The following is an 11,320-nucleotide window of genomic DNA, read 5'->3' on the forward strand; positions in this document are numbered from 1 at the left end:
TATAGTACTGATTCAGTGTAACAGTGTATCAGAATATTATAGTATTGATTCAGTGTAACAGTGTATCAGAGTATTGTAGTATTGATTCACTGTAACAGTATCAGAGTAACACTGTGTCAAAGTAACGTTGTATCAGAGGAACAGTGTATTAGAATACTGTAGTATTGATTCAGTGTATCAGTGTATCAGAATATTATAGTATTGATTCAGTGTAACAGTGTATCAGAGTAACGTTGTATCAGTGTAACAGTGTATCAGAATATTATAGTACTGATTCAGTGTAACAGTGTATCAGAGTAACGTTGTATCAGTGTAACAGTGTATCAGAATATTATAGTACTGATTCAGTGTAACAGTGCATCAGAGTAACGTTGTATCAGTGTAACAGTGTATCAGAATATTATAGTACTGATTCAGTGTAACAGTGTATCAGAGTAACGTTGTATCAGTGTAACAGTGTATCAGAATATTATAGTACTGATTCAGTGTAACAGTGTATCAGAGTATCAGTTGTATTGATGAATCAGAGTATCACTGTATCAGATTATCAGTGTATACAATCATATGGATGTGGTTTCCTGTATCTAAGTTAGCAGTAGTGCATGCAGCTGTGCAGCAGTTCTTGCAACACACACACACACACACACACACACACACACACACACACACACACACACACACACACACACACACCTAATGCACTATTATGATCTAAACCGACCGTCATTAATCAAGTGGACTGAGTGTAATTGCTGGTTGTAGCTTTGTGATTAATGATGTTCTTCATTTATTTCATCTATCAGGGAAAAGAGCATCAGATGTTTGTTCTTGTAGAGAAGATAAGAGCGAGATCTTATAGAGATCATACAGAGATCTTATAGAGATCTTATAGAGATCTTATAGAGATCTTACAGTGATCTTATAGAGATCATACAGAGATCTTATAGAGATCATATAGAGATCATACAGAGATCTTACAGTGATCGTATAGAGATCATACAGAGATCTTATAGAGATCATACAGAGATCTTACAGTGATCTTATACAGATCATACAGAGATCATATAGAGATCTTATAGAGGTCATACAGAGATCTTATAGAGATCATACAGAGATCATACAGAGATCTTATAGAGATCATACAGAGATCATACAGAGATCTTACAGAGATCTTATAGAGATCATACAGAGATCTTATAGAGATCATACAGAGATCATACAGAGATCTTACAAAGATCTTATACAGATCATACAGAGATCATACAGAGATCTTATAGAGATCTTATAGAGATCATACAGAGATCTTGTAGAGATCATACAAAGGTCATATAGAGATCTTATAGAGATCTTATAGAGATCATACAGAGATCATACAGAGATCTTACAGAGATCTTATAGAGATCATACAGAGATCATACAGAGATCATACAGAGATCTTACAAAGATCTTATACAGATCATATAGAGATCATACAGAGATGTTATAGAGATCTTATAGAGATCTTATAGAGATCTTATAGAAATCTTTTAGAGATCTTTTAGAGATCTTACAGAGATCTTTTAGAGATCACCGCTGGGGATTCAATCTCTGGATCCCAGCAGTAGTAGAATAGCGCAATGTACAGCTCATATTTATTGGAATGACGATCTCTAAAATACATAAATAAAATTAGGATCTATTTAAATGTAAATTATATGATAGAAATTTTATTCAATCTGTTTTGTTGGTGTTTGTGTTGCAGGCGGGTGTGTGGGAGGAAGAGGAAAGGCACTCCGGTGAAGGTATGTGATCGTCCATATGTGACTGAAGATGAGGAGGAAAGTCTGTCCGAACACAGTTACAGCCCAGGTACGTATACACACGCACACACGCACACACACGCACACACACGCACACACGCACACACACACACACACACACACACACACACACACACACACACCTATAATTCTATAATTCCATAATTCCCTTGTGCACAATAAAACCATCATCAAATTAATTCTAATAACAATAATACTAAAAAGCTTGTGTGGTGTGATGATAAGAGCCACGCTGCTGGTAACGGGTTTGAATCCCAGGCTGGGCTCACAAATACAAAAAGTGCATGTCATTGGGGGGCAGGGACACCATCAGTGCACCGTTAGTGTTGGTCCCAAGCCCAAATATTTACAAGGGTTGCGCCAGGAGGGGCATCCGGCGTGTAAACTGTCCCAAACCACTGTGGCGACTTATAATTACCTTTGGGTGGGTCGCAGAGAAAAATAATAATAATTAAAGAAACAAATTATAACAGGGATGAAATTAACTAACTTAATTAAATTAACTAAGATAAATCACAGCACTTTGGACTACCGAGCCACCCGAGCGTCTCATTTATTATTCATCTTCTACGAATCCTTTTCTGTAATGACAGTAATTCGTAAGGCAGAAGTCGTCTCCACGTAACCCAAAGTTTCCTCTTAAAATCACAGTACTGAAGGTGTAGGATCACCCGTCTGCCCCCTCACCTCTCTGTCGTACGTGTGTTCCTCAGGTGAAGGGCAGTACCCCGACGGAGCAGAGGATCGACTCCCTCCACCCGACAGTCCCTACTACCTTGCCGATCCCTCCCAGCTCTGGTACGTCTTTCTGGTTTATTTGTCTGTCAGGGCCCGATGGGGGGTCAGAAAGTTCACCGAAGCACCAAAATAGAAGCCGAGGAATAAATTTAGGAGCACGCGGTCGCTCGAGCTGTAGCTCCAGAGCACTCGATCAGTGACACCGAACAGCTTCATCGTTCCGTCGTTCATCACTGAAATGATATAAATGCGTAATAATATATATATATACACCGATCAGCCATAACATTATGACCACCTCCTTGTTTCTACACTCACTGTCCATTTTATCAGCTCCACTTACCATATAGAAGCACTTTGTAGTTCTACAATTACTGACTGTAGTCCATCTGTTTCTCTGCATGCTTTGTTACCCCCCTTTCATGCTGTTCTTCAATGGTCAGGACCCCCACAGAGCAGGTATTATTTAGGTGGTGGATGATTCTCAGCACTGCAGTGACACTGACATGGTGGTGGTGTGTTAGAGTGTGTTGTGCTGGTATGAGTGGATCAGACACAGCAGCGCTGCTGGAATTTTTAAACACCTCACTGTCACTGCTGGACTGAGAATAGTCCACCAACCAAAATATATCCAGCCAACAGCGCCCCGTGTGCAGCGTCATGTGACCACTGATGAAGGTCTAGAAGATGAGCGACTCAAACAGCAGCAATAGATGAGCGATCGTCTCTGACTTTACATCTACAAGGTGGACCGACTAACTAGGTAGGAGTGTCTAATAGAGTGGACAGTGAGTGGACACGGTATTTAAAAACTTGTCTCTTGTTGCTGCTGCCACCCCAGGCCCAATCGACTAGGGTTGAGGATGTCACACGCCCCCCTGAAGTCATGCATGCAGTCGCCGATCGCTTCATTTCACCCGTCATAGTATTGCATCCGTGGTCAGCTGGCTCGTCAATCGGTCAGCAGCGGCCGCACTTACACCAGCGACGAGGAACCCCCGTTTCAGCCACCGACGGACAGTCGTGTGTCTGTGTAGGCGCCCTGCAGGCCGATAGCAGAGCTGAGGTTCATTGGTGTAGTTTTGCATCTCTTGAAACGTCCACCTCACTAAAGTGTGTGTGTGTGTGTTGCAGTGTGCCAGAGCTGGACGAGGATGACGCCGGCGGCGTTCGTGGCCCCGTCCTCTTCCCGCCACCTCCAAACTGCAGGATCAGAGAGGTGCATTGTGGGAATCAGGTCCGGCTGGTGGTCGTCGCGATAAGAGACATCGGGAAGGGAGAGGAGATAACGGTGGACTACAACCTGGCTGAATGGGGAGAGAACGCCCTGGTGAGTAAAGTGAACCCTTACGTTTATTTTTGGGGGAACCAACCCCTAAACCCCCTGTTTTTATTTACACGGTTTATAATTATTGTTTGTTATGATTAAATCAGGCTTTTCATCGCGCCGTGTCACCGCGGGGGTTCGAATGCGCCTTCAATCCAGACAGCAGTATTAAAAAGGTGCGTTCACCGTCTAACACTAACGTTATCAACCATGAGAGCTTCATTACAGCTGAGAACAGATGTTGAATGATTGTGATGAGCCCCGACCCTTCGTTGACTTTCTAATTCATCCCATATGCGTCCGATCCCAATCCGTCTCTCCGCTGGAGATAGCTTTGCGCAACCATTCTGAAACGGAACGTGGCCTTCCCTAAACTGTCGAGTTGTAGCACACAGTTATCTAGGAAGTCCTTGTAGCATCAAGATTTAATGCCGGCATTCACTGGCATTAAAGGGCGCAAACCATTACTAACAGTTCAAACCGTTATTCTTCATCCTCCACCATACTTCACAGCGTACTGTACAGCAATAAGCCTCAATAAAACCATCAAGGTGGTTAGTTAAACATTAAACCCCCTTTTTACTGGTATTAAAGGGCGCAGAGCAATAAAAACAGTACAGACCATTATACACCCTCCACCATACTTCACAGCTCACTGTACAGCCCTGAGCCTCTCATTCAGAAACCTGGATTTTTAAAACCATTATAATGGTTAATTATATTTACATTTACATTTTCAGCATTTAGCAGACGCCTTTATCCAAAGCGACTTACAATTATGACACAGTTTTGAGCAATTGAGGGTTAAGGGCCTTGCTCAGGGGCCCAACAGTGGCAACTTGGCGGTGGTGGGGCTTGAACTGGCAACCTTCTGATTACTAGTCCAGTACCTTAACCACTAATTAAACATCAAGACCCATTTTTACTGGTGTTAAAGGGTGTGAACAGTTCAAACCGTTATTCTTCATCCTCCATCATACTTCACAGCATACTGTACAGCAATAAGCCTCAATAAAACCATCAAGGTGGTTAGTTAAACACTAAATCCCCTTTTTACTGGTATTAAAGGGCGCAGAGCAATAAAAACAGTACAGACCATTATACACCCTCCACCATACTTCACAGCTCAATGTACAGCACTGAGCCTGTAATTCAGAAACTTGGATTTTTAAAACCATCATGGTGGTTAGTGTAATATTAAGACCCCTCTTCACTGGTATTAAAGGGCGCAGAGCAATAAAAACAGTCCGAACCGTTGTTCTTCCTCCTCCATCATACTTCACAGCATACTGTACAGCACTGAGCCTCAATAAAACCATCAAGGGGTTTTTGTATCTGTTGGTCCTGGATTCTGTAAAGTTGCTTTGAGACAATGTCTATTGTAAAAAGCGCTATATAAATAAAGTTGACTTGACTTGAAGATGATTAGTTAAACATTAAATCCCCTCTTTACTGGTATTAAAGGGCGCAACTTGGTCGAAAGTGTGGATTTGTCGTCCCCCACCGCAGTAACCGCGGCCTCGCCTGACTGATCCAGGCTCCTGCACGTAGGGTGGATGAGTCATTGAATAGAGCGTGTCCCTCCGTACGTGTTACGGCTCTCTGTGGGACTCCGGCAGATGAAGAGAAGAGGCCGGTGGCAGGGCGCATGATGGTCAGAGGCTCTCCTGGTCCAGGGCAGAGCTGAGATGTCATGCAGCTCTTATCGAGTGACTGGAATATTTAATCTGTTTGTTGTGGCTTTGTGGTTCTGGTTCATCAGTTTTGGTTCATCATTTTGTCCCTGAGGACTTCTGGACGCTACTTTGCCACGATTGTTACTTGTGGCAGGAACTTGTGTCCCAATACTTTTGTAAAGTGTCCCATAATGCCTGTCTTTGTTTTTTGGTAGGAAGAAGACGTTGCTCCGTCTCTCCCTCTGTCCCTGACCGTGTCGGACTACCTCACGCCCTCCTGGTCTCTGTCTCCTTCCTCCTCTCCGCTCTCCCGCTCCGAGGCCAGCGACTCTGACCGGGAGGATGAAGAGGAGGAGGAGGACGAGGAGGAAGATGACGAAGATGAGGACGAGGAGGAGGAGGAGGAACTCGAGGGCCTGAGGGGGTGCATGATGCGGCGGCGCAAGAAACGGAAAACGCCCGACAGCGCTGCGAAGAAGAAGCCGAGTCCGCTGTCCTTCCCGCCGCCGTCCTCTCACTTCCAGCCTCCGCTGGCCCCGCCCAGCACCAACATCAACAACAACATCAACATAAACATCAGCAGCGGCGGCGCCGCCAGCAGGAAGCAGCACTGCCCCCACTGCGGCCGCCACTTCCGCTCGCTGGCGCGGCACCTCGAGAAGCACCACGAGCACCAGCCGGAAATACGTCACGCCATGGAACTGTCGCACGCGCCGCGCGGCACACACACCTCCAACTCCACACACACGCACAGCGCACACTCGTTCACCTCGCCGCAGCCTTCGTCCTCGTCCTCTTCCTCGGCCGTGCCCTCTCTCTTCTCCCGAGACTCGTCCGGCTCCGCCCCGCCAGCCATGTCCTTCTCCCTGTCCCTGTCCCCTCCCACGCTCCGCACGGCCTCCGAAAAGAGCCCCGCACCCCCCGTCGCCTCCCCCAGGAAGGCCGCGTCGTCCGCCCCGGCCGCTGCGAAGAAGTCTCCCGGCCCTCCGGCCAAAAGGGGGCGCCGGCCCAAGAGAGAGAAGGAAGAGAAGCCGAAGAAGCAGGAGGAACCGGAGCGAGGGAAAGAGGAAGCTCCGCCCACTCCCAAAGGGAACGAGGAGAAGGAGCGGGAGGAGGACGAGGAGCTGGAGGTGAAGGAAACCAAAGAGAACGAGAGCGGTGAGGACAAGAACGGAGCGAGGTATGTAACCAGTCATCGGGCCAAAAGTATTTGGACACCTAATAATCCAATTCTAAAACCGTGGGTATTAATAAAGAAACAAATTTTTAAATTATTTTGTCGTATCCAGTTACCCAGACATATCGCTCCTCGTTGCTCCAGACCCCCTACCTCGATTAGGGTGGTTCGAACCTAACACCCACCCTTTCTGACAGGTGGGATCAGGCTCATGTACAGAGAGTGACGCCCTGTAATTGCGGTCTCTGTGCAGCACCTTAACCAGCCAGCAGAGGCCGCAATTGCACCAGCAATGAGAAAACCCTTCAGTCCTACACGCTCAGATATAAGTTGATAGATAGATAGATTAGATTAGATAGATAGATAGATCGATCGATTATTGATCCCAAAGGAAATTAAAGTAGCATAATACAACAAATAATTAACAGTACAAAACGAAAGCAAACAGAAAAACTAGAACTGAGTAGTTCTTGTAATTTACATAAAATGAATAACTGGTAACTGTAATCATGCATGAGGTTTAGTTTCAGTGTAAAGATTGAATAGTAATTAAATTATTATATAGTAAAGTGACGTGACAATATTGCACAATAAGGCCAATATAGCCATATACTGTATATATATACATACAGATATATACCCATATACATACATATACACACATGCAAATACGTACACATATATACTCATGTACTCATATGCACATACATACACACACACACACACACATATATATACTGTATATATACAGTGTATCACAAAAGTGAGTACACCCCTCACATTTCTGCAAATATTTCATTATATCTTTTCATGGGACAACACTATAGACATGAAACTTGGATATAACTTAGAGTAGTCAGTGTACAGCTTGTATAGCAGTGTAGATTTACTGTCTTCTGAAAATAACTCAACACACAGCCATTAATGTCTAAATAGCTGCAACATAAGTGAGTACACCCCACAGTGAACATGTCCAAATTGTGCCCAAAGTGTCAATATTTTGTGTGACCACCATTATTATCCAGCACTGCCTTAACCCTCCTGGGAATGGAATTCACCAGAGCTGCACAGGTTGCTACTGGAATCCTCTTCCACTCCTCCATGATGACATCACGGAGCTGGTGGATGTTAGACACCTTGAACTCCTCCACCTTCCACTTGAGGATGCGCCACAGGTGCTCAATTGGGTTTAGTCCATCACCTTTACCTTCAGCTTCCTCAGCAAGGCAGTTGTCATCTTGGAGGTTGTGTTTGGGGTCGTTATCCTGTTGGAAAACTGCTATGAGGCCCAGTTTTCGAAGGGAGGGGATCATGCTCTGTTTCAGAATTTCACAGTACATGTTGGAATTCATGTTTCCCTCAATGAACTGCAGCTCCCCAGTGCCAGCAACACTCATGCAGCCCAAGACCATGATGCTACCACCACCATGCGTGACTGTAGGCAAGATACAGTTGTCTTGGTACTTCTCACCAGGGCGCCGCCACACATGCTGGACACCATCTGAGCCAAACAAGTTTATCTTGGTCTCGTCAGACCACAGGGAATTCCAGTAATCCATGTTCTTGGACTGCTTGTCTTCAGCAAACTGTTTGCTGGCTTTCTTGTGCCGCAAACATGCAAACATACATCATCTTGATGACGACCATGCAGACCGAGTTGATGCAGTGTGCGGCGTATGGTCTGAGCACTGACAGGCTGACCTCCCACGTCTTCAACCTCTGCAGCAATGCTGGCAGCACTCATGTGTCTATTTTTTAAAGCCAACCTCTGGATCTGACGCCGAACACGTGGACTCGACTTCTTTGGTCGACCCTGGCGAAGCCTGTTCCGAGTGGAACCTGTCCTGGAAAACCGCTGTATGACCTTGGCCACCATGCTGTAGCTCAGTTTCAGGGTGTTAGCAATCTTCTTATAGCCCAGGCCATCTTTGTGGAGAGCAACAATTCTATTTCTCACATCCTCAGAGAGTTCTTTGCCATGAGGTGCCATGTTAAATATCCAGTGGCCAGTATGAGAGAATTGTACCCAAAACACCAAATTTAACAGCCCTGCTCCCCATTTACACCTGGGACCTTGACACATGACACCAGGGAGGGACAACGACACATTTGGGCACAATTTGGACATGTTCACTGTGGGGTGTACTCACTTATGTTGCAGCTATTTAGACATTAATGGCTGTGTGTTGAGTTATTTTCAGAAGACAGTAAATCTACACTGCTATACAAGCTGTACACTGACTACTCTAAGTTATATCCAAGTTTTATTTCTATAGTGTTGTCCCATGAAAAGATATAATGAAATATCTGCAGAAATGTGAGGGGTGTACTCACTTTTGTGATACACTGTATATATACGTTTGCACATGCATGTGCATACAAGTACGTACACACATGGCTACATTAGGACCCTCAGTCTTCAGCTACAGCTATAGAGCTTGCTTTAAGTCATGCTGGAACATGCTGGAGCCTTCCCTAAACTGTTGCTAAAGAGTCAGAAGCACATAATTTCCTTTATATGATTGATTTATTACAGCTGTTAGCGACTGTTGTGACTGACATGCATGAATTAAAAAGTTAGAAGGGGCGTCCAAATACTTTCGTCCATATAGTGTGTGTGTGTGTGTGTAAAGTAGTTGAGCTTAACATTTACCGCAGTTACATTTCTTACAGCTTTTGATTTGGGGTTATACAAGCCATCAGGGTCGTGGTTATTTTTTTTACTATTTTATTATACACTTACGCTGCTGGAGATGCCAATCACGTCCTAGAAAGTGTATATATAGGGCAAGCCAGGAAGAGCGTGACATATAGGGCCTCGACATATATGTAGCCTAGTGGTTAAGGTACTGGACTAGTAATCAGAAGGTTGCTTGGTTAATTTCTGCCACTATTGGGCACTTGAGCGAGGCCCTTAACCCTCAATTGCTCATATTGTGTACTGTACTGTAAGTCACGTTGGATAAAGGCGTCTGCTGAAATGCTGAAAAAGTAAAAATGTGTGTTCTGACACGCCCTCCCGCCCGTACTTCAGTGGATCGGCACGTTCCTCCACTTCTGTACAGGCGCCTCGGGCTTCTAACCAGGGTCCTTACACAGGGTCCCACTGTTTAGTCCTGTCTTTTCCAACCTAGCAGGGGCCAGCAGGGTGGCTCGGCGGGTTGTGCTGTTTCCTCACAGCAGGAAGGTCCTGGGTTTGATCCCCAGGCGGGTCCTTTCTGTGCGGAGTTTGCATGTTCTCGCCGTGTCTGCGTGGGTTTCCTCCGGGAGCGCCGGTTTCCTCCCACAGTCCAAAAACATGCAGTCAGGTTAATTGGAGACACTAAATTGTCCAGTAACTACCGTTCCTGTCATGAATGTAACCACAGTGTGTAAAACATGACGTTAAAATCCTAATAAATACATCTAGCAGACTAGTGGCTGATTTTGTCTGCTGCAGGCACTGCCAGTTGTGCCCACTAGGGGGCGCCTAGCCAATCGGATCCGAGCTGCTGCGACCAGTAAACCTTTCTGTGGTTATTTGTGCTGCCTTTGTTGTTCCCTTTATGATTCCACTCTTTATTTAAATTTATTATTTACTGTGTATAAAAGCAACTATTTTTTTGAACCACGTTGTAGAAACGTATCTTGCAGCGTATTTATTTAATAAACATTCTCCTTATTTATCTCCTCCAGCTCTCACGTGTCGCCGCTGCTCTCCTCTCTCTCCACTCTGGTTTTGTATCTCCGGCGGCAGCAGCACTCGTCCTTCATGTCCCTGTCTCGCTCCAGCGGCTCGGCCGAGTCCTGGCGCCTGCTGTGCCACTCCAGCCTGGCGCTGCTCATCCTGTACAACCGGCATCGCGAGTGCGAGATGGCCAAGCTCACCATCAGCGACTACCGCGCCCGCGTCGCCCCGTCCTCCAACTCTACCTCATCCCTCGAGGCATCCTTGTCGCCCTTCGAGCGGCAGGTGCTGTGCCACCGGCCCCGTGTGGGCGTTTTAGGGAAGCGAGGGCGCGTTCAGACCCTCATTCTTCCCCCTCACTCGGAATCCTGTCTGGATCTGCTCCTGAAAACCTCCTCGGACGTGAACGTGGATCCCGAGAGCCCGTTCGTCTTCTCTCGACCGTATCATTCCCCCGCCACGCCGCTGCGGGGCACCGACCTGCTGAGAGGACTGGCGCGTTCCAGCGGGGCCAAGAACCCCACGGCTCTGACCTCGCCCCGCAACCGGAGACAAGTGGCCATTCTCACCCAGCTCCTGCTGATGGACGAGGACGAGCGGGTGCGGCTGGAGCGCTTCCTGCACAGCGAGTACCACGTGACCCAGAACTGCGCCCAGATCGGTCAGGACCCGGCGCTGATGGGCAGGGTGGGTCGGGTGGTGCTGTACGGGGAGAAGGACGGGGTGCTGTTCCGAGGGATGAGTCTCAAACACATCTGCCTCGAACTGGATGGTGAGGATTACAAAAGTGGCACCGCAAAGAAAATAGAAGCGAAATATAAAACAATAAAAACATTGATGGTCATAACAATAATAGTAATAAAATAATAGTAATAAAATATCAATAACAATAATAGTAATAAAATAATAGTAAAA

General features: G+C 46.1%; 1 protein-coding gene across 1 annotated transcript; it reads left to right on the forward strand.

Moving 5' to 3' along the window:
* The first annotated feature begins 2,037 nt into the window (after window positions 1-2,037).
* Window positions 2,038-11,084, forward strand: LOC134327076 (apoptotic chromatin condensation inducer in the nucleus-like). The gene is made up of 7 exons (XM_063009160.1): window positions 2,038-2,065; window positions 2,534-2,618; window positions 3,693-3,888; window positions 3,993-4,061; window positions 5,777-6,741; window positions 10,414-11,034; window positions 11,072-11,084. The coding sequence occupies exons 1-7, from the start codon at window positions 2,038-2,040 to the stop codon at window positions 11,082-11,084; spliced, it is 1,977 nt and encodes a 658-aa protein (XP_062865230.1).
* The last annotated feature ends 236 nt before the right edge of the window (window positions 11,085-11,320 follow it).

The sequence above is a fragment of the Trichomycterus rosablanca genome, chromosome 14 (genome assembly GCF_030014385.1).
Source record: "Trichomycterus rosablanca isolate fTriRos1 chromosome 14, fTriRos1.hap1, whole genome shotgun sequence".
Taxonomy (NCBI): Eukaryota; Metazoa; Chordata; class Actinopteri; order Siluriformes; family Trichomycteridae; genus Trichomycterus; species Trichomycterus rosablanca.